We start from the raw sequence: 20,539 nt of genomic DNA, 5'->3' as shown, positions 1-20,539 counted from the left end.
GTGAAAGGTATGACTTTGTATTATTCCAAACGTCTGTTGCAACGATGATGATGATGACTCGGATGATCGCAAAAACTTGAGCTTCAGCAGCGTCACCTAGGCCCAATAGAAAACTGCATGAGAGTGTAATGCAGAACTAAAAGAGTTCTTTCGAGTCGGTCCTAAATAATAAATAAAAACGTGTCAGCGTTTGTCCGGTGTTTGTGTGCGCGTTCTTTGTGCTGCGTCCAACTTTTAATTCCCTAAAATTATGTGCTCAAGCTGTCAGCTGGGACTTTTTGGAAGCACAAGACAGCCGCTTTGAGCCCCCTTGCTCGAGCGAACACTTCTTTTGTTTCTTTGCGCACAAAGTTGACAGCATGCTAAGTATGTTTGGTATCTCCTAGGCGCATGGGGTACCTATCAGGTGAAGTACTGAGATCAATCCGCGTCAGAATTATCGTTGAGGATCTTATACGATTATTGGGAACGAATATATTGGTTCTGGGGAAATGAAAGGCTCAGTGACTTCTGGGTGGACACCTCAATCGCAACGTGAGGGAAGGGAGGATGGTGGGAGTGAAAGAAGAAAGAGAGAAAGGGGTGCCGTTGTGGAGGGCTCCGGAATAATTTCGACCACCACCAAGGGATCTTTGACGAGCCCTGACATCGCACAGCACACGGGCGGTGCTGTTTGCGTTTCACCTCCATCGAAACGCGGCACCCGCGGTCGGGATCGAACCCACGTCCGCAGGCTCAGCAGCCGACCTTTAACAAAATCTCCTTAGACAGTCTTTATAGAATGTCCATAGACTTTTGTCAGTATAGTAAAGACTTTCTGCAGACAAGAGAGAGGGTTTATTGATAGGAAAAGCAGAGAGGTTGGCCTGAAAAATAAATACGGTTAGCAGACAAATCATATACATTGACCTGCAGACAATATGAATCCTATAGAAATCTGTACACTGTCAATAAATTTGATGAGGATGATGATGATGAATTTGTATGGCGCAATGGCATCTGCGGCCAAAGAGCGCCATGGCACAAGGTTTTTTCTTCTACTCAAGGCGCGGTCAAAGACCCATATCCCAAGCATTTCACCCTAAAGAAGCCGAGCACCAGGCAGGGGAAAACTTTAACCCATTATATCACTGGTCGGTACCCGGCGGCACTGGGGATCGAACCCCGCACCTCCCGAATGCGAGGCGGATGCTCAAACGACATCAATAGAATTTATACCCATTGTATACTTTTTCTATAGACAGTCAATGGACTATGAATAGAGCGTATAATGAGTCTATAGAAAGTCTATATACCATTTTTATAAGATAAAACACGCTAACCCCTGAGCCACCGCGGCGGGTGAGCGGGGAGCGCAACACTAAGTTTTCGTCCTGTGTCCCTGAGAGAACAACGCATTTCGGCTCTGCCAAAACTGGAGGAGGTGGAAGAAGAAGCGGACTCTGCGCGGTACGTGCTCACGCGTGGCCAGCGCGTGACAAGAAGACGAAGCACCGAGCATCGCAGAGGTCAGCGACGAACGACTGCGCTAGGCCTTCTCGTCCTGCTAGCAACGTCCGACCGCTCCTGGACATCTTCGCGATCCTCTCAGCACCATGTAAGTGTACCTCATCGTACGTGCGGTCTTCTGGCCGCTTTTACGGTGCGCACAGGCCAAACAGCTCAGCGGTCGGATTGTGCACATCGAGATTGATGGATAGGACAGCACAGGTTCGCTAGAAGGAAGTCGGCAGAAACACTTGAGAGTGCTTACGTGTGAGAAGGCGCCAGTCCGCCCGCTCACTTTGTGAAGGCAGTCGCCGAGCGCTGTGTCGTGACGTAACCCGATGCCACGCAGCTCGCAATTCTACATCTGCATGGCTCTAAGTAGCCGCCGCAGCGACGCCACCGCACCTTTTTTTTATCTGCGCACTGATCCGCCTTAACGGTATGACGCGATAGCTAATGGGTAATGCCCATATATGCAGAATTGGTCTTTCTCTTCTTAATACTCATAGATCCCTGGGAGTCCTCGTACCCCTCCTGGCGCAGTGGTGCAGCGGTTAAGCGATGCGCCACTGCCCTGAGATGACAGGTGCTGCCACCAGGTGGAATTTGTGCGATCCAGAGCAACCTCGCGCGACCAAACATTAATTTCACCGCTACCTGCCATGTCGCATGAGAAAGCCATGAGGTGCCATCGAATGTTAACACACAAACACGTACACAGACGAGTTCTCGCTCAATTGGGGCAAGTGAGGCTTACGCCTGAAGAGGGTCTTTTATATTAGGACAGGACAGCTAGAAACGGGACACTACAGAACCAGATACGACATGGAAGGATGAAGTGCAATGGAATGGCACCGGTTTAAGGTGGAGTGTAGACAAAATAGGAAGGATACATGAGGTCCCGCACGCGGTTACAAGCCTTGCGAGCTTTAGCGAGATTGCGCGAGCAGGTCTCCTGACCATGCGTGGCGTGCCGTCTGCCGATGTTTGTTTGGGACATCAACGACATTATGCGCACTCGCTGCACTGACCTGATCACTGAGTAGGGCGCCTGAACTTCAAGCTCAATGCCAAAGGCTCAGAGTAGACCAGCGTTTCACGCCCGACTTGTTGCCTTCATTCTGCCGGTGGTGATCGAAAGGGGAAATTTGCTATTGTTTTCAATGATCCGATGTTTTAGCTCAAGGGTGTGGCACTCTAATGATTGCCGCCTTCAAGAAAGCGCTACTTAAGGTTGAGCCATTTGTGATGCAACCGCGTATCTTTATCGGCAGCCGAGACGATGGGCGTGGCTGTCTCGGTGATCTCATAAAGGCCGCTGTAAGTGCAATGTAGATCATATCTGGCCTGTAAAGTCGCGTCACGGCAGTGTATCGATTGAAAAAGACATAGCGCATGAAGACAGGACAGTGCAGAGACAACACAGGACGAGCGCTATCCTGCACTGTCTTGTCTTCATGCGCTGTCTTTTTCAAAAGTTATGCACCAACAAGCCCAAAGTTCTATACCTTATTAAGTGTATCGATTGGTCTGTCGCTCAGAGTTCGACCAAATCGGTGGCTTCTTCACGCACAGTTTTGCTGCGAGGTGGCCCTTAGCGATGGGCTTCGCTTATAACTGCGTACATGTTTCATGTTTGCCTGCTTCGACTAATATGAAGTAGGGGTGTGTGCTGTCTCCGAAAGTTCCAAACTAAGATAGCATCTTCATTTGTTTCTCTCTGTAATGAAAGGCTTGGTAACACAGTCAATAGCCCAAGAGATGAAACAATAGCGGCCAAAGGCCTAACTGTCAGCGGTATCGTGTTTTGCTCCTATGCAGACACACAGCATGGCTGCTCAACCACTGATTTATTTTTTGCTCGGCATCGCCGTAGAGGAAAGGTTCTGCAGGCATATTATGCCTGAAATTGATAGTCGGCAGTCTTAAACGTACTAAAAACAAAACCCACCGCCAAGCGCCATTTCTGAGGAAAATTTGAGCGCAGACAAAGCCCGGGGCAATCAATGCTCCTTGTCTCCTTGAAGTGTGTGCAAGCGGCATATGTTGTGAACGCGAGCGCCACTCAGGGAAGCAATTGTTCGACAATGACGAACGAAACTGATTCTTACTTCTCAATTGAATATCAAAATTTATTTATGGAAACACGCCTCCGTAAAGGAAGGGACAAGGGAGGGAGTGAAAGAAGAGAGGAAGAAGGAGGTGCCGTAGTGGAGGGCTCCGGAATAATCTCGACCACCTGGGGATCTTTAACGTGCACTGACCTCGCACAGCACACGGGAGCCTTAGCGTTTTTCCTCCATAAAAACGCAGCCGCCGCGTTTTTATGGAGGAAAAACGGTAAGGCGCCCGTGTGCTGTGCGATGTCAGTGCACGTTAAAAATCCCCATGTGGCCGAAATTATTCCGGAGCCCTCCACTACGGCACCTCCTTCTTCCTTTCTTCCTTCACTCCCTCCCTTGCCCCTTTCTTTACGGCGCGGTTCGGGTGTCCAACGATATGAGGCAGATACTGCGCATTTCCTTTCCCCAAAAACCAATTATTATTAATTATTAAACACGCCTCCAAAGCGAGAACTCAATGCGAAAAACTGAAACTTTCGCTTCTAAATTTTCCTTGGAATGCAATTGTTGGCGGTATGCTAATGAGGTTTTTTTTCTATTATGCTGTTTCCACTTGTCCGGCGCCTGGAAGAAAGCATCGTTGCATTGCGGCACCCTGAGTCAATCCACTACATGCATCACCATTAAGTTTCGTTGCGGCCATAGTAATAGTAGAGGCCATGTGAAAAGTATACTCTGGTCACGTGGTCTGCTTTTGAGATGTATAGTGTAGCATCTGCGGCACCCCTAAAGGTCAAGACGGGGTAACACGTGAGGACGAAGGATCTGTTCAACCTGTAGATATTTACAGCTCGAATTGTGCAATAGATTTCCCACACGAGTGCAAAAGAAACCGTGTGGCCTGAATGCTTCTGCCCAAGTACGTCACGGGAGTTTGACGTCACGGAGGGAGCTTTCTAATTGCTGCTTCATTAGGCCACAATTAGCCATGCGTCGCCAGATGCCGCCAAACAACTCTCCGCAGGCGCTGACATCAGTGGCTGTTTTTTTTTCTTCAAAAAAGCGTTTCTGATCTGTAAATGTATCGACACCCTAGATTACGTTATCATGCGGCCCCAACTCCACCGGAGTTTTAATCTGCGATTACGTTACCATTCCTAATGCTAGCCCAAAAAACTTCCCATGCCTTACCTGCAAGTTGCACACGTTCGACGCCTTTAAGCTCGTGGAATTCTAAAACCTTCAGTAATTAACCCCTTCAAGTATAAGCATATTAAAATTCAGGCGAGGTTCCTACAGTTCAATACTAAATCGAATATCGTTATAACGAAAAAGTTTATAACGAATCGATGGATATAACGAAGGAATGGCGATTCCCCTTGGAAGCTTGGTCAATACGGGCTATAACGAAGCTATGGCTATAACGAAGTGATCGCCGAACCCCTTTCAAGTTCGTTATAATGAAGTTCAACTATAATGGACGCTACGTTGACTGATACGCAAATCAAGCTGAAGGCGGCAGTCAACCTTTTGTTTTCTTTATTTAATTTTTATCTTTGCAGGCCGCCAGACTACGAGTTCAAGTTATTTACGCTCTGCTGCGTCGTCATCATTGCCAGTGAGTACACATTTTTATTCTCACAGTGCATCATTACTGACGATATACATGTCTTTCTCAGCAAACCCTAATAGTGCGCTTGACAATTTCGTGAAAAAGCTTCAACCCACTGTATGAATAACAGCCATAGCATTCTTGCTGGCACTCTTTTGGAAGCAAATTTTTTTAAAACATTAACATGATAGCCATAGCATTCGTGCTGGCGCTCTTTTGGAAGCAAATTTTTTTAAAACATTAACATGATAGATACGGTACAAACACAATACGTGCAACTGCGAATACAGTACAGTCCAAAGAACGAATAAGAGAAATGTAATATGAGAATCATATCAGACAGCTAGAAACATAGTGAAACTAATAGAGGATTATGGCAAACAAATTAAAACAGTCATGGACACTAGAGGTGCAAAAAAAATTGGAGGAGACACTCAAATTCCGCTTTTAGGGTATGACGCAGTAGCGTTAATGAGTTAATGCTCATATATGCGGAATCTTTCATTCTCAATTTCACATTCATATGTCCCAACGGAGTCTTCATACCACTCCTGGCGCAGTAGTGCAGCAGTTAAGGGATGTGCCACTGGCCTGCGATGGCAGGTGCTGCCATCAGTGTGGGACTTGTGGTACCCAAGTTTCTCGTCCCGAGAAACTGTCTCGCGATCAATCATTAGTTTAACTGCCACCTGCCAGGGTGGTCAGTTTGCTCACAATCCAATGGGAAGGTTGTGATGACGCCACGATGTCACTTTACCTAGGTGGCCCACCAGGGTTGCTTCTCCTGGGCCACCCTATTCATCGCTCACAACGCCGACTACGACGCCGACGACGCCGAATTTTCTGCACAAGCAGCCTTAACGCAATCGCGTTAAAAAAAAAACAAGACGCTGGCACCACATCGTACAATCGTCCACAGACCTGTCTAGAGCGCTCGAACTCCGTGCCGTCTGCGCTCCGCAGCGCGCAGAGCGACGTCTATCGGCAGCGCCTGGTTCGAGACAGCGCATGTCTGGTGCTTGGACGATACTGAAAGATGCGCTGTCTCGAACCAGGTGCTGCCGCTAGACGTCGCTCTGTGCACTGCAGAGCGCAGACGGCACGGAGTTCGAGCGCTCTAGACAGGTCTGCTGTGGACGGTAGGTGTCGTATGCCAACTGTCCTCTCGTAGGCGCAGTTATATAAAGCGCCCCCTAAACGCTCGACCGCAGGCGTGAGCCGCATGCTGAGCTTGGCGTGGCGGCTGCCCAAGGTGGTGGTGAGCGTGGCGTGCGGCCTGGTCCTGGGTGCCTTGGCGGGCCCCGACGCGGGCACCGAGGCGTCCAGCATCCCAGTGTACGCCAGCATGTACGTTCCTGCCGTCACGTACACAGTCACCATCCAGGCGCCTTACCACGAGCTCTGCAGCTGCGCCGTCACCTGCCTCGTACTGGGCTCTGCGGGATTCTGTGAGTGCAGCGATGGGCCGATTGTGGTGAGAAATACACCTGACGAGTCTGGTGATGCCTCCGAAAATCAACTCCTTATCACGTACTTTGCAGCAGGCTTCAGCTGGGAAGAGAATATTAATCGTTTTGTGATGATGTAGGCCACTCGTACTTTGCTATAGTGGGATACAACTCAATAAAGAGGCTGCTAAAGGACCCCCTACCAGCCAATGGCTTCGGCCGATTCTCATGAGTCTGCTTGCCTGACAATGCAGGGTGCGGCGTGACAATGCAGGAAGTGGCTGATGAAAGGGGACAGTCCCCTTTTTCCATGGTCGGGGATATTCCGCTCCCTGCCTGCATTATCAGGCTAGCAGACTCATGAGAATCAGCTGACGCCGTTGGCTGCTAGGGGGGCCTTTAAGGGGAAAAGCCGCTTTGTTGTTGAGTTGTGTCCGACTATAGCACTTCAAACAAGAAGTAAACTACGATTTGGACCTATGCGTGGAAGACGGATATCCTTTTCAGGCTATAAAGCTACTGCTGCAAGCCAAAACTTCCCGCAAGGGGGCTGTTTAAGATAAGCGTTGGTCGATACCACGTTTATAGACGGAATTTGCGTTGTTAATTCAAGATATGGCTCAAACACCACGTTGTCTTGTGTGTTTAGCAACCATAAGCCTATAGCAGACGCTGCACGAAGAACATGACTGGCAGGTTGCCCACAACCCGGTGGGTAAGTTGGCAGGCGGGCCAACTGCCAGAGGCTTCGGACAAAAACACTGGCGAAATCGGAGACTGGGGGTGTACCAGTGCTCGCGCACTGAAAATTTGACCACGCCGTAGCACCAAGCCTGCTTACAATTCCCTACTGAAAAATGTATATAGGTTTGAACGGATCAGCAAATAGGATTATAGCATATTTGGTTTGGCTTTATAGGAACGACGTCCCAAAGCGGCTCAGTCTATGAGGGACGCCGTAGTGGAGGGCTCCGGATAATTTCCACCACCTGGGATGCTTAACGGGCACTAACAATGCACATTACACTGAATTTTCACATTTTTCCTACATCGAAGTGCTACCATAGTGGGCGGGTTTGAACCCACGACTTGCATGTACTGTGTGATGTAAGAATGGTAGTTATACGAAGCCCTCCACTAAAGAGTCGCTCAAAGGCTGAATCTCTTTGGAAATGTGCCATAATCCTATTTGTCTCCCATTCAAACCTGTACACATTTTTCAAGAGGGAAGGGATTAGCAGGCAAAGAAATGGGTTTTGGCCGCCCGCATCAGGGTCAGTGATGATGATATACCTCTATTCCGCACCTTTTGCAATCACTATACACAGTGATAGCGGCGATGCTCAACGGCCTCACGCTGTACGCATTGCGGCAGCTGAGCACAACTTTTTACGTTCGGGACTTGGTCTTCACGAGCCTGCTGATGGCCTACCAGGAGCCCATGGTGATCAGCGATGTCATCACGCACTCGCCGTGTGAGTGTACATCACAAACCGCGTTTCCAGGACCGCATCGCTAAGGCGCCCGTGTGCTGTGCGATGTCAGTGCACGTTAAAGATCCCCAGGTGTCCCTAGATAACAAACACGCAACACTCTGGCGCAAACTACAGACACACACACTCCCCTCACCCCTGACCCTAGCCCCCTATCACCCCTCCTTCCACACTCCTGTCTGCACCTTGTGCCCAGAACCATTATTATTCATTCGCCTCTTCCCTCCACATCCTCTCCCTCTGCCCGGCGGACCCTCCCCCGCGCGGCCTAGAGGACCTCAAGACCTGGGAGGACTGGGAGACCCTGATGCCCTCGGAGGATCCGGCCGTGCAGACAATCGCCACCGGCCGGGCTGCCAGTGTTATGGACCTTAGGGACATAAACACTTGAGTGCAGTGGGGTCGTGCGGAGACCCAGGGGAGTGCCCCGACTTCCTCTCCAACAATAAAGTTTTTCTCTCTCTCTCTCTCTCGAATTATTCCTGAGCCCTCCACTACGGCACCTCTTCCTTCCTTTCTTCTTTCACTCCCTCCTTTATCCCTTCCCTTACGGCGCGGTTCAGGTGTCCAACGATATATGAGACAGATACTGCGCCATTTCCTTTCCCCCAAAACCAATTATTATTATTATTATTATTATTATTATTAATATTATTATTATTATTATTATTATTATTATTATTATTATTATTATTATTATTATTATTATTATTATTATGACCGCATCGCTAGCACGTCGCGTTTCGTTTCGCTTTCGGTTGGAAGTGAAAATTGGTTTTGGAGGAAAGGAACTGGCGCAGTATCTGTCTCACATCTCGGCGGACACCTGAACCACGCCGTAAGAAAAGGGATAGATGAGGGACTGAGAGAAGAAAGGAAGAAAGAGGTGCCGTAGTGGAGGGCTCCGGAATAATTTCGACCACCTGGGGATCTTTAACGTGCATTGACATCACACAGCACACGGGCAGTTGAAAATTGGTTTTGGGGGAAAGGAAATGGCGCAGTATCTGCCTCACATAACTCGGCGTACACCTGAACCACGCTGTAAGAAAAGGAATAGAGGAAGGACTGAGAGATGAAAGGAACAAAGTGGTGCCGTAGTGGAGGGCTCCGGAATAATTTCGACCACCGGGGGATCTTTAACGTGCACTGACATCGCAAAGCACACGGACGCCTTTGCGTTTCGCCCCCATCGAAACGGTTCCAGGCTAGGGTTTCAAGGTTAAGCGATGCGCCACTGCACCGGCAAGTGGCTGTTTCAAACACACCCAGCAGTAGGGCTTATGAGACCCAGGCTGCTCTTCCTGAGCAATGCGAGGAGTATTAGGTCTCGCAGGTCTCATTTTTGCGCAGATAATAATTATTCGGGAGGCTGTGTTAATTTTCACAGGCCTGCTTTTGTCTGAGTCACTTTCTTCAGTAATAATAATAATAATTGGTTTTTGGGGAAAGGAAATGGCGCAGTATGTCTCATATATCGTTGGACACCTGAACCGCGCCGTAAGGGAAGGGATAAGGAAGGGAATTAAAGAAGAGAGGAAGAAGGAGGTGCCGTAGTGGAGGGCTCCGCAATAATTTCGACCACCTGGGGATCTTTAACGTGCACTGACATCGCACAGCACACGGGCACCTTAGCGTTTTTCCTCCATAAAAACGCAGCCGCCGCGGTCGGGTTCGAACCCGGGAACTCCGGATCAGTAGTCGAGCGCCCTAACCACTGAGCCACCGCGGCGGGTCACTTTCTTCAGTCACTTTCGATTTTCCTGAACCATTCTTCTTCCGGCATCTACCTCCTCTCCTTTACATGTGAAGAGGAAGCTGGTTGGCAGGTGTAGAGTGGGAAATCCGCCAAAACAACACCTGCAAAATTTAGCAGGTGGAGGGTTCACACAGATGCCGACGCCACCGGGCAGTTTTCGTCTTCATGGCCCTCCTTACGCTATCGCGTTGAAAGCAAACAGTGTTGTTCGCAGTCCCATCGCTGTTATTTTGCCAATTCTTTCCCTTACCCCTAATGCCCTACCACTGCAGTCAAGGCCCGCATATTAGAGACCGTTCTGGCGGGCGAGGCACTGGTGTCCACCTCTCTCTTCCTCTTCTGGGAGGTGGTCGACAGCAACTCGGACAGCATCAGCGCCACGCGTGAGTATTCCGCGGTCGTTACTGTCACCAGGCGCAATCAGTGCGCGGCCTAGGACGATGATTCGGTTGGCTTTATGAACGCTGCTTAGTTATCGGGCTATGAGGGGGGGGGGGAGGTTGCAGAGGTCTGTCGCGCCGCTGTAATGCATTTCTAGGCATGTGTGTGTGTGTGTGTGTGTGTGTGTGTGTGTGTGTGTGTGTGTGTGTGTGTGTGTGTGTGTGTGTGTGTGTGTGTGTGTGTGTGTGTGTGTGTGTGTGTGTGTGTGTGTGTGTGTGTGTGTGTGTGTGTGTGTGTGTGTGTGTGTGTGTGTGTGTGTGTGTGTGTGTGTGTGTGTGTGTGTGTGTGTGTGTGTGTGTGTGTGTGTGTGTGTGTGTGTGTGTGTGTGTGTGTGTGTGTGTGTGTGTGTGTGTGTGTGTGTGTGTGTGTGTGTGTGTGTGTGTGTGTGTGTGTGTGTGTGTGTGTGTGTGTGTGTGTGTGTGTGTGTGTGTGTGTGTGTGTGTGTGTGTGTGTGTGTGTGTGTGTGTGTGTGTGTGTGTGTGTGTGTGTGTGTGTGTGTGTGTGTGTGTGTGTGTGTGTGTGTGTGTGTCCATATCGAAGAACCTGGGCACCAAAGAGAAAAAAACAAAATGCGCTTAAGAAATGGAAAGCGAGGTTATGGTCGACAGACAGCAAACACAAGTTGATGATATGCGAGCTGAAGTTATGATGACAATATACTCGTGTTTAAGACATTCAACGAGACAGAGCTTGGCCGGCATTAACCATCCTTCGATAGGTTCTATATCGAGGTGCACTGCCCCCGGTGCAGGCGTGGTGACGTGGTTCGCGTGGTTCGTGCTGGGCAGCCTGGTGCTGGGAAAAGTGGTGGGCCATGTCATGGCCTACGTGCTGGACCACCTGCACTACGAGGCGACGCTCATGTGTAGCCTCTCGCTGGCTTCCGTCTACGTCACCTACTACTTGGCCGACCTGTTCATGTTCCGCGGCGGAATGCTCGGTGTCATCGCCATGGGGCTCACCATGAAGGCCTGCGCCACCTCGGCAGCCATGACCGATGAGGAGCCCTTCCTCAGGTATGCACAGCATGTGCTGGTAACGATGTAGCCACGACGCGATCTAACCCGGTTGCCATAGAGATTGACTTCGATCCTACGGTCGTCGCCCCAAGGAACTGCGTGAGATTTGCCGAGTCTTCTACAGGGGCCGTTCTGCTAGGTTCGCAGGTTGCTTAGATGTACAGTCCAAAGGTAACTGCCTCTGAGTCATGTAGAATGGTTCTGTAGTACCCCGGATAGATGCGCACTATAGAGTTCCATGGCCGACGACGAGCCATTCTTCATGTACAGTGTATACTATATGGAGTAAAAAGAGAGTGATCTAGAGGACAGCTTACTCCCTTTAATGATTAGAGAGTATAGGGTATACTGCTAAGGATGCAGCCACGACGCAATCTAACCAGGATGCCATATTGATAGAATCAAGCTAATAGTTGTGGTCGCGAGGTATGCCGAGTCTTCAGCGGGGTCGTTCAGTGCAAATATAGCAGCCAATTGAAGGCAGAGCGTTTGTCCAAAATATACTGTCCAAGTGTATTGCTTTAAACGATGTAGTGGAGTTCTATGACGTTCCTGGAAGTCAGACTCTTTATGGCTGGGGATCATAGTTCATTTCACCTACGAGAGATCACGTACGCTGACGATGTATAATGAGCCATACCACATGGTCGAGGAGCCAAGTCGATGACCTGTATACACTTGACAAAGCCCTTGGCCATCAGTCGCACCCGCGAGTCAGTGCGATCAGCAAGAGGTCTGACCTAGCAGTTCTGGTCGGTGCACCGAGGTCAGTTTGTCTTAGCGAAACTTGCCCCAAATCCTCTTAGCCTCGTAACTTTTCGGCGCCGCCCAGGTTCTGGAGCACGTACCGGTACGTGCTGGCCGTGCTGCTGGTCTTCCTGGCATCGATGCGCGTCGGCCGGGAACTGTCCAACATCCGCAGCTACCGTCCCGTCTACATGCCCACCGTCTACTGCTTCGTGCGCCTCAGCAACAGGTGCGGACACCCGGAAAAACATCGCTTCACTCGTAACGGTGCTCTTTGTTGTGTTCTTGTTGCTTAACCGCCCTCCACGTTTATGCTTGGTGGCAATGCTTCCACATTCAAAGAACGATACCAAGAAGGAGCAGCAAAAAGATGCACTGTGCGGAAGGGCGGAGAGCTAGGTAGGCAAAAGGATAGCGTCTCAGGGTTACTACTCCACATTAATAGAAGGGAAGGAAGATAATAATACTAATTTGCAAGGGATGGTCGCCAGCATGTACTTAGAAAAAAATTGGCGGTGGTTTAGCTCTGGTTAAACCTGGAGTGACGCGATAGCTACAGCTGGTCGAGTGCAACTTGCTCAGTTGAATTAATAATAATATATGGTTTTTGGGGAAAGGAAATGGCGCAGTATCTGTCTCATATATCATTGGACACCTGAACCGTGCCTTAAGGGAAGGGATAAAGGAAGGAGTGAAAGAAGAAAGAGGTGCCGTAGTGGAGTGCTCCGGAATAATTTCGACCACCTGGGGATCTTTAACGTGCACTGACATCGCACAGCACACGGGCGCCTTAGCGTTTTGCCTCCATAAAGACGCAGCCGCCGCGGTGGGGTTCGAACCCGAGAACTCCGGATCAGTAGCCGAGCGCTCTAACCACTGAGCCACCGCGGCGGGTACCAGTTGAATTGCAATAAATAATAATAATAATTGGTTTTGGGGGAAGGAAATGGCGCAGTATCTGTCGCATATATCGCTGGACACCTGAACCGCGCCGTAAGGGAAGGGATAAAGGAGGGAGTGAAAGACGAAAGGAAGAAGAGGTGTCGTAGTGGAGGGCTCCGGAATAATTTCGAGCACCTGGGGATATTTAACGTGCGCTGACATCGCACAGCACACGGGCGCCTTAGCGTTTTTCCTCCATAAAAACGCAGCCGCCGCGGTCGGGTTCGAACCCGGGAACTCCGGATCAGTAGTCGAGCCACTCTAACCACTGAGAATTGCAAATGCAAAATCAGTACTTCGTTGCTTCGTTTCTCTGGGCGTTCCTTCTTCATCTTCGTCCCACTTGACACGGCGCATGCGCACAGCTGTTGCAGCTCGGTTTCGCAGACGCGCCGCACCGCCGGCAGCTGCTCCGCACCACGTAACCAACCACGTGACCACGTGGCGGCGCCACAGCGTGGCGGCTCCGCCACGCTTAAGTCTCGAAATGCTACCGTAATGTAGCTATCGCTACAAAAGCGCCAGCTGATGTATGCGAGAAAATTGTCATAATCATTGGCTATCTTAATTCCTATGTTCTGACAGAGATCCACGGAAATAAGCTAATATTAAATTTGTAGCAGCGCGACGCAACACCAGGATCAAGACAAGAGCGACACACGGACAACGCTGACGTCTCGGTCCTCGCGTCGCTTAGCGCTGCTACGAAAGTGACGTCAAACGAACTAGCCCGACAGCTTGCTCTATCCAAAGTGTGAAGAGGTCAGACACTACGCCGCGTATGTCATAAAACCGTTTTCAAGGCGCAAGCTCTGTGCACGACTCATGTGCATAGAAATGGTGAGTTAGCGCTCAGAATGACATTACGAATTGGATGACATCACTTTCAATCCGTTTCGACAACAAGTTTTGTAGAAAAAAAAGGGGTACACAGTATCACCAATAGCTTCGGGAAAAGACCTCAAATTTGGTACCTTAGTCCTTTAGGCGTATTAGACAAATTGTAGGACAGGGTTAATTGGAGAAACATAGGAGAGGCCTTGGCCTTGGAGTTGGTGTAGTTAGGCTGATGATGACGATGATGATGATCATGATGATGAGGCAAATTGTATTAGAATTAAAAAGTGCTTCAAGAAGTAGTATGAGACAGTTGACTGAAGGAAAAGGCTCAAAAGCTCAACAATTTTTCAATTATTTCTCTCCGCCAAGACGGGTCTCATTCAACTGTAAGACACCTGCGCTTATAAAAACACACAGAACAGCAAGGAGGCCTATTAGCGAAATATAAAAACGCACTGAATGGCTTGTTTGTGGGTTCAGTAGTATGCCGAACGCAAAAGTGTGGTAGGTAGTTGCATCGTTTTCCGTTTTCCGGAATGTGAAGCATATGGGACACATGTGTCCCGCTTCTGCACAAAGGGATAAAGGAATCAGCGTACGTGTTACATCAACCTACGCGATTAGAGTGCACTGCTGTCCTCCTCTCCCCCGCAGAGTGATCACCGTGGTGGTGCTGTTCCCGGTGCTGAAGCGCACGGGCTACCATCTGACCGGGCGCCAGGCCTTGGTACTTGCCTGGCTCTCGTTGAAGGGCCCCGTTGCCATGGTGTCGCTGTCAACGCGAGCCATGGGCACCCTCGTCTACAAACACACCGTAGCGGTCAGATATCCCTCTTTTTCTTTCTCACACTGCTCAACTCTGAGACGGGTTTTTCCTTCTATATCGCTGTGTGCTGCGTAGTGATCGTAGTGGCGACAGCAGTTTTAGTTCAGTCTTAGTGAGAGAATTCAAGTCCGTAACGTGCTTGTAGTGGTCAGGCGGCGTATATTTTCACAACTGTCCTTTTATGTCACTGGCTGCACATATCCTGTCATGAAATTCAGACCAAGACGATGACGACGGAGGACAGGAAAAACGCTGACATGCTTATGTCGACACTTTTACGCATTTCTGTATGATCACGTTTCTGAAGTACAATAGTGAGTCGACCACGACAGTTTGGATTTTCAACCAGCGCTGTTAACTTTCTTATATCGTCTTCATTTGGCGCTTTGCGCTCAATTTCGGGGTGTTTTCAACGTATACCGCCACGAAAAAGCGCTGCAATTAAACCTATGCAGCTTTCAGAGTAACTTTATATAGCTGAAGAAGAATATAGTTGAAGAAGCAACAAGAGCGATCCAGTCGTTCACCGATTCTACTTGTGAACATTCCGCTTGTAAAGTATGTTCACAGTGTTTTCATAGCCCGTGATTTGCTGGCATGAGCTAAACATACTAGTCCAGTGGCAATAAATTGTAAGGAATAGACTTTGAGAACGGTGCCACCTTTCCGCTACCGCTGGTAACGGAAGTCCCTTTTGTATGACTCTCGTGACGATTATCGGACGATCCAGTTCGCGGCGGATATAACGCGCCAAATTGACTGGCTCTTCTTGGCAGGAGCGCTTGGCTCGGATACTGGCCGTGGTCGAGGCCAACCTTATTCCCGCCTTCACGATCTCCCCGCTCATGAAGAACCTCGGTGAGCTCACGAACAGAATCTCTTCGCAACGTACCATCCGCGTCAAATGAAACGCAAACAACGCATCCGAAACGCTGTCACAAGCAGTCAAAAAACTAGAGGTGACACTTAAAGGGGCTGTGAAGGGGACTCTAATAAAGTTGCGGCATGCCCGGGATATTGAAGCACGCCGCTTCACGAATAGTGTCCAGCAAGGATTTTTTAAGTGCGCTTTGTAGAAGCTTGGTTATCTGTAGTTAAAATATGAATTTCAGCGTCTTCGCGCCTTTCCCTCTCCTCTCGTCACTTTTTGCACGCTGGAAGGTCGGCGCTCCTTCGCAGACGCCCCTCTGGGAGCGGAGCTTCCCGACACGCTGGAGCTAAGCGGCTTATTGGCCGCGGCCACGGTAGCTGCCTGACGTCTGAAAGAATCTAACCAATGGCCACCTCTCACCTTGACTACGCAGATACTGGGGACGGAGGAGGGCGCGAGCATGAAAAAGTCGCCGGGAAGGGCTCGTCAACTTTGACGCGCGATTGTGGGTCGTCTGCTGCGTGTAGAAGAGTATTATTTGACTCTGGTTTTCATGGCAACACAGTGCAGTGATTAAGTGAGCTAATGTGCTCTCCTCGGAAGGCGTTTCAGAGCCCCTTTAAGCTCCGCCTTAAGGGCATGACGCGAAAGCCTTAAGGGCATGACGCGATAGCGTAAATGAATTAATGCCCATATATGCAGAATTCATGGCATGCGTAGTCATGGCATGTCCTTTGATTGTTGGCGGATTGTAATTACGACAGCGCTGTTTTGTGAACATCCTGATTCTGCTCAGCCATCCCGTGGAAAAGGGAATTAGGAGGTCTCCTCGCTCGCATGCTGTGTACCCTACCCTAAGCGAAAGGTGGGGGCTTGCCCCCCCCCCCCCCCCCCCCCCCCTCCGCGATTTACGCCACTGGTTGCGGCTAGCAGTTCTGTGCTAGATTCTCACGCAGATTCAAACGTAACCAGTCCCGCACTTGTCCCACGGCCTAACTGAATGTGACAGTGACACAGCGCCGGGAAAACTAGCAGGCTCCTTGTGCTATAACAATACACCCCCTTGCCCTTGGAAGCATTAATTGGACAACTGCTGCAGGGCTGCTAAAGCTGGACGCGCCGGAGTCTGCCCGCGTGCGTCACTCCATAAAGTCCATCTGGGAAGCGGCCACCCGGTCCCGCCAGCGGCAGCGCAGCCGGCAGGGATTCAGCGGCGCCGACTGGAAGTGGATCGAGGAGCGCATCTACCTTGCGGACATGCTCTCGCTCGGCTACCAGCTGCACAGCGGACAACCGCAGACGGTCAGTGTCTACGCCCATATTTCACAGATCGCCCGCAAGGGTGCGTGTTGTCGCAGTATTTAAGGCAGGATGAATTTTATGGCTCGTACCCCGCAAGTTCATCTTCCATTCGCAAAAAATACCGTCACGTATAAAACATTTGCCACATCCACCATGCTATGAGAAATCGCCGCATATCGGCATGCACCGTTCGAAAGGTCACACTCAACGCTGTTTAATGGCATGAGTTGCGAGGGTCCGTCCGAAAATATGCGCGTGATGGGGTGTATGGAATCTTTTCTGCGATCAACTGCGTAATACAACAAAACGTACAGGGTGGGTCAAAAATCCGCAGTCCACGGGTCTCCTTTCGAGTCGTGTAGTGATGCTCTTACGACGCCCTCGATATTAAAAATACTTGTAGTTAATGGAGGAGTCTTGTCCTTGCCTCTGAACACTGGCAACGCCGGCACTGTAAATGCGTCCCCTATACTGTTCAAAAGCAGACGCTGTTGCGTGGGAACGTTACCAATCCTGTATGTACAGTACTCACGGATTGAAATAGGACATTCGGAGCGCCACCCTCGCAGTGCCACGCAGGCATGTGGTAAACAACAGGCCAGCTCGTTGGCTACTGGAAGGAACAATTCTGCTTTGTAGATGTTCTCCCCCTCGCGCCATACCACAATGCACCACCTTGGTTCCATGAGCATCTACGGGCGGCGCTCCATGAAGCGACGGCCACGCGCTCCGAATGTCCTATTTCAATCCGTGAGTACTGTGCATTCCAGGGCACGGAAGGTGACGCTACCGCCGTGGTTTCGCACGGCGGTGGCGGAAGAACATTGCCGCTCAAAGAGATTGAGCGTACTCCGATAGTGGTACACACACTGAGATAGCGATAGCGGTAGGTGTCACAATGTGACACCTGTCACTTTCACCTATCTTTGTTGCCTGTGAAGGGCGACAGGCAGAAGAGAAGGAAATTATCATAATGGCATCATAAGAGGACGTGTCAGGAATTAAGCTTATTAGTAAGGTGACTACTGTAACCAGCCGACTGAAACCAGTTAATAATTATCGGTTTGCTTATTATGGGCACTGTTGGCGAGCACGTGGCAGAAATAGCACGCAGTCACTACACTTGCTGACACCTATAAGCGTTAAAACATCCTCGGGTTAGCAGTAGCGTCGGCTCAGTTCTATACAAAACATTTTAGACAGACCTGGCTGTTTCTAGTGTAACAGCGATGTGCACTTGTTAACGTGCTCCTCTTAACACGTGATGAAGTGCTTGCGTAGCGCCGATAGCGCGGTACATTGTATCCCAATTTGTTGGCACCGAAGGGGAACGTACAGGTGACGCCACTCGACGATTCCTTGGGACTGTACGCTGGTTAGAAAAATGCAGGTTCTGCCGGCATGCTAATGCATGACGAGTTGTCACTTACAGAAGTGGTGGGTGCCAGCCAGCCTCAGAAGTTCCTTAGAGCGAGGTGCTCTGACACTATGTGGCCCCTGATTCGCAGGATCCAGCTGTAACGCATTCAGTTCAGCGCGAACCGATAGAAACTACAGTATGGTACAGCCTAACAAACCAGCAGTTGAGAACATTGGGCAGTGGTGCGTGGTGTCCTCTATTACTCTGCTTATTAATCACAACAGTGAAGGAAGTAAGCTTTGTAATGTTATGGCTACATTAAACCAGCCAGAGGCATTAAAGTCTCTGAAATAATGATTTCGTTGTAGTTATCTCCTTGCTTAGGCAACAAGAAAAGCTCCAACAACAAACTGCTGTGAAACATATTGACTAGCGCATACAGAGACAGGGACCAAAGTAAGAGTAAGAGACGGGACACCTGTCTCTTACTCTCAGGTGTCCTGTCTCTTACTCTTACTTTGGTCCCTGTCTGTGTATGCGCTAGTCAATATGTTTCACAGCTACAACCAACTAGCCCAAATGAAAGCCTTCACAAACTGCTTTTTGTCGCGGAGTAATTCTGTGCAGTGGTCCTGAATGTGGGCGAAGTTTCACTGCAGCTTTGTTTGTATCCGACTATGGACAGGGCATTGTTCACCGATAGTGGCGATCCGCTTCTTATCGCAGGAGGCGATAAAACCTGCGCCCGCAAAGCAGCCGCCGCGAAAGCTGTCCGACAGGCTCAACCGGATCACCAAGGTCGTGTTCAAGGACGACACCGATCACATGGTGGGAGCACACGAGTCTCAAAGTTGTTTCCCAAAACTGGATAACTTTGACATTGATGGCGAATTCGGTGATTTCCAAGGCCTGGAAGGGGCGCTTCAACTGATCCAATATGGCGGCGTTATAGAGGACTGCTCTATGGTCAGCCTAGGTTAAATTTTTACAGTATAGTCGAACTTGTTTGTCGATTGTGGCAACCAGGTATTTTTTTTCTCGAAGGTGTAAAAAAATTGCGAGAAACAAGGAAAAATCATTGTCTGCTGTTTGACCTGCACGTCCGGCACAATAATAATTGGTTTTGGGGGGAAAGGAAATGGCGCAGTATCTGTCTCATATATCTTGGACACCTGAACCGCGCCGTAAGGGAAGGGATAAAGGAGGGAGTGAAAGAAGAAAGGAAGAAAGAGGTGTCGTAGTGGAGGGCTCCGGAATAACTTCGACCACCTGGGGATCTTTAACGTGCACTGACATCGCACAGCACACGGGCGCCTTAGCGTTTTGCCTCCATAAAAACGCAGCCGCCACGTCCGGCACAACATTTTCAGTGTTCGGAATGCGTCCCTCCGTCATGTGTGCTGTGCTTTGTTTCGTAAGAGAGCACCTTGTGTTTACGTAGGCATTTCTTGTCCACGCAGATCATTCTTGTTTACAAACAAAGGGTCGGTGCATGATAAGAATTACGTTGTCCACGCAGATCATCCTTGTTTACAAACAAAGGGTCAGTGCATGATAAGAATTACGTTGTCATGATCATGCAACGTTCCACAGAAGCGTAGAAGACTCTTGTTCGCAAGCTCTCTCCGAATTGCCGACACAATAAAGCTCATAGAATGAGAATTAGTGGCTATTCTATTTATTTATACTGTACCGGTATACACGCAACGGCGCTCTAGCAATGTAACGGGCGACCCTTTTTTCAGCTTTCTAAAGAAATTACGCTGGTGGTCACGTGTATGATGCCTTCACTTAGTATGTGCTGGGCTCGGCGGACACAAAGAATGAGCTAGCGGTCTCGGTTATGTGACGATCTAGCTCAAAAGTGTTCACTGACTTTACTCCGTTATGCTGCACCCTTACAAAACTTTTTTAGACGTGGTTTATGCCAGTTTAACGTCCCAAAGTGACCCAGGCTATGAGGGACGCCGTAGTGAAGGGCTCCGGAAATTTCGACCTCCAGGGGTTCTTTAATGTGCACTGACATTGCACATCACACGGGCCTCTAGGATTTCGCCTCCATCGAAATTCGACCGCCGCGGCCCGGATCGAACCGGCCTTTTTCGGGCCAGCAGCCGAGCGCCATAACCACTGAGCCACTGCGCGGCGTCTTTATTTAGACAGTCCATAGACTTCTCTCTATAAAGTCTATAGACTATAGACAAACCCTAGAGAACGGTCTATAGGCAATGCAAATCCTATAGACAGTCTATAGACAATCTATATAATTATGACCGTACACTTTCACTTTCAGTAGAATTTTGTCTATAGGCTTTGAATAGACAAAAA

At 49.5% G+C, this 20,539-nt stretch overlaps 1 protein-coding gene across 1 annotated transcript in view; it reads left to right on the top strand.

Moving 5' to 3' along the window:
• The first annotated feature begins 4,456 nt into the window (after positions 1-4,456).
• The window catches only part of LOC144134452 (sperm-specific sodium:proton exchanger-like), a 38,574-nt gene continuing 22,491 nt past the window's right edge, over positions 4,457-20,539 (top strand). The window contains exons 1-11 of the mRNA XM_077667365.1: positions 4,457-4,470; positions 5,114-5,169; positions 6,375-6,611; positions 7,940-8,086; positions 10,136-10,246; positions 11,056-11,320; positions 12,156-12,299; positions 14,507-14,672; positions 15,455-15,536; positions 16,649-16,851; positions 18,938-19,039. Coding sequence (XP_077523491.1) covers positions 4,457-4,470; positions 5,114-5,169; positions 6,375-6,611; positions 7,940-8,086; positions 10,136-10,246; positions 11,056-11,320; positions 12,156-12,299; positions 14,507-14,672; positions 15,455-15,536; positions 16,649-16,851; positions 18,938-19,039 — 1,527 coding nt within the window. The remainder of the gene's footprint in view (positions 4,471-5,113; positions 5,170-6,374; positions 6,612-7,939; positions 8,087-10,135; positions 10,247-11,055; positions 11,321-12,155; positions 12,300-14,506; positions 14,673-15,454; positions 15,537-16,648; positions 16,852-18,937; positions 19,040-20,539) is intronic.

Source organism: Amblyomma americanum, chromosome 5 (genome assembly GCF_052857255.1).
Source record: "Amblyomma americanum isolate KBUSLIRL-KWMA chromosome 5, ASM5285725v1, whole genome shotgun sequence".
In the NCBI taxonomy this organism is placed as follows: Eukaryota; Metazoa; Arthropoda; class Arachnida; order Ixodida; family Ixodidae; genus Amblyomma; species Amblyomma americanum.
Note: the sequence above shows the minus strand (reverse complement) of the source record. Positions and strands in the feature narration are given on the sequence as shown.